General features: G+C 30.8%; 1 protein-coding gene across 1 annotated transcript; it reads right to left on the bottom strand.

The window, feature by feature from the left end:
• Positions 1–1,013: 1,013 nt before the first annotated feature.
• LOC121228217 (uncharacterized) lies at positions 1,014–2,135 on the bottom strand. The gene is made up of 3 exons (XM_041111529.1): positions 1,966–2,135; positions 1,580–1,804; positions 1,014–1,226 (listed from the first exon to the last, which is right to left on the bottom strand). The coding sequence occupies exons 1-3, from the start codon at positions 2,004–2,006 to the stop codon at positions 1,094–1,096; spliced, it is 399 nt and encodes a 132-aa protein (XP_040967463.1). The 5' UTR covers positions 2,007–2,135; the 3' UTR covers positions 1,014–1,093.
• Positions 2,136–3,161: the final 1,026 nt, after the last annotated feature.

Here is a 3,161-nt window from a genome sequence, read left to right as displayed (position 1 = left end):
CAATACCAGTCGCCGGATCTTCTCATGCCTTCTAGAGTCATTGCATTCGCCGTTTGGTTTCCATTTCGACCAAGGAAGTTAAAACGACAGGAAAGGAAGTTTCCGGCCAACACTTTCGCATCCTAAGTGAGTGAACTAGTTTCATTATTTGTCACATATCATTAAAACATCATTTCATTGTTGTATACGTTCTTTTGTGTCCATAATTTACTTATAAGATTAAAGTATAAATTTATTAGTACTATTTTGTACTTAGATTAAGTTTGTATATGTAATAGGATTTACTTAGCTATGTATTTATTATATTAAAATTTTATGAAAAAGTAGTGATCATGTATTATATTATTATTCATGTGGATACAATTTACTTGTTATTACCGGGCAATGCTAAGAGTTGAATTCTTAAAACTTATAATAAACTGATTTTCTTCATCTATTCTTCTCTGTATAGCCTTGATACAAATATTGTGATATTTCATGCATTGTAAAATAAAGCCAAGTAGAAAAGCAAAATCAGGTTCATTTCACTTGTTATTGACAACTTCATCATACTTTCATTGGTAGTATAACCTAACCTATTCTAAAATTTAACATAATTTGCAATGCAATAAATTTGATATCAATTATTTCCTTATATGCTTTTGGACCTTTTTTTTTATTGATTTCTTTAGAAGTTTTTCTTTTTTTTTTTTGAACATTTTATCAGTTATTCTAGGGTGAGCTTCTAATTTTACTAAATAATAGTATCGATTTTTAGTACTTTTCAACATATAACTAACTTAAAATGCACCATGATATCATGAATTTTTTTTCATTTTATGGCATATTTGATGTAATGTATATACGATCAATAAAACAAGTTTTATACTACATTCAAGAAACATATTTACCTACCTAATTCAAGACTAGCTTCAATTACTAACACGATGATCGGTTGTTGAACGTCAAATTTGATCACCTAATTAATTAGTTTCAACATGTAATTTCTTGACTTTTTTTGGCCTATATATATACATTTTGTAAAAGTCCATTTTTGCCCGGGCCCATACCAACAAAATAACCCAAATAATAAAACCCAAAACCTAAAATCAACCTAGCCCAACATCCAAGCCCAATCCCAAAACCCTAGACTCCCACTTGCCTCTTCCCATTCTCCCATGTTGTCTGCCACCAGCACCACTCCCACTCTCCCATGCTGTCTGCCACCACCATGCCTTTTGCCGCACCTGCAAACAAGCAAAGGAAAAGGACAAAAAATGGAGCAATAAACATTAACAGAATATTGTATTTTTGGCTATAAAAGCCACAAGCAAAATCGGACCAGGGAGGGGGAAAAAAAAGAGAAACAAAAAAAAAGGAGGGGGACTTTTGTAACAAAAAAGAGAAGATTCGGCTTTTGAAAAAATTGAAAGAAACAAAAAAGGGGGCTTTAGAAGGTGATTCACCTTGTTTTTTTTTTCGTTTTCTTTATTTTCGTTCTATTTCGGTTTTTCTATAGTATTTCTTTCTCTTTTTTTATTATCATTCAATCAACACACATATATATAAGATAAAAAAATAAAAGTAAAAAGGAGTTTACCTGTTTCCGGCGGCGGTGGAAAGAGGAAGAACCAAAAGGTCTCTTTCGATTTTGGCCCTTTTCGCCGGGATTTCGGCTTTTCTAACCCCAGATCTGGACTCTATTCGCAAAAAGGAGAAAAAGGGAGCTTTTTTTGGTTTTCCGGCCACCGCGAACGGCGGCGTCGTCGCCGGCGTCCGGCGACCGGTGCGGTGGTCGATGGCCGGCAAAGGGGGCTCTTCCTCTCTTTTTACGGACACAAGAACAATAAAAACATAAACTTTGAATCGGAGAAGTAATTTTCGTTTCTTTATTTTTGTGTGTTTTTACATCTAGTTTGATTTTTTTTTTATTTCTTTCTACTTACGAAAATAAAAACAAAAGAAATAAGGAGAGGAGAAACTCACCGGAGTTGGCCATGATCGTGCCGCCGGGGTTTTTCTTCCATCGTCGGCCGTCGGTCTTGGTGGCGTGGTGGCACTTAAGGTGTTAAGAAACCCAAGTGTTGGGTGTTTGAAAAAAATGGTGGTTTGAAAGAAGGCAGAGCCTTTTTCCTCTAGCAAATTCAAAAAGTGAAAGAATAAAAATATAAAACATTTTTGGTCTTTTTTTCAATCATGAACGGCACATTAGTGGGGAATCTTGCACATGCTTGTCCTTAATGGGTAATTTATGCATTTAGTCCCTCCATCTTGCGTTGAAATGCAATCAAACCTTTTATTTTTTTCGATTTGGGCCGCGAGTTTTGTTTCTGTTTCAATCAGGTCCTTTGACCATGTATGGTCCTTTGCGCTGAAACGTTGCACTCTAGGACTAGGGAATATTTCTCTTTTCAGTCCTTCCCTTTTCGCGCGCCTCACATTTTAATCCTTTACTCTATTTCATTTTTGATTTCAGCCCTGAGATTTCGTTTCCGTTTTGATTTAGTCCTATTATTATTATTATTATTATTATTACCTATTTGTTTATATTTATTTTATTTAAATTTTCGGCACATATATACATATACATGCGTATATTTTTGTGATATACATACATTGTTTTTATAACATATATACTTATATAGTTTATATATTTTACAACTTATGTACATATCTATATATCTATATATATATTTTCATTTTCCTAAATATATACATATTTATATATAATCTTTATAGTTTAAAATATACTTTTTTTATAAATCCGTATATACACACATATTACTATTAATTTATATACATACATATCCTTTTATTTTATAAGTATATATATTTTTATATGCACGTACATACATATTTTTGTATATCTTAATTTACATAAATATATATATACATTTTCAATATATTTTTTTACATGTATCAAAATTAACGTATTTATTCATATACATACGTATATTTTCATTATTTTTAAACTTTAATTTGTACATACATACTTTCTTTTATTTTTCAACATATATATATACTTACTTTTATATGTATTTTATTATTTTCATATTCCATAGTTTTATACACCCATATATATGTACATATTTTTATATATACACATTTATCGTTTCTTTTATATATTAAAATATACTTTATACATTTTGTTAATTTATATATATACATATTTTAGTTTATGT

The sequence above is a fragment of the Gossypium hirsutum genome, chromosome A04, assembly GCF_007990345.1.
Source record: "Gossypium hirsutum isolate 1008001.06 chromosome A04, Gossypium_hirsutum_v2.1, whole genome shotgun sequence".
NCBI classification, from domain to species: Eukaryota; Viridiplantae; Streptophyta; class Magnoliopsida; order Malvales; family Malvaceae; genus Gossypium; species Gossypium hirsutum.
Note: the sequence above shows the minus strand (reverse complement) of the source record. Positions and strands in the feature narration are given on the sequence as shown.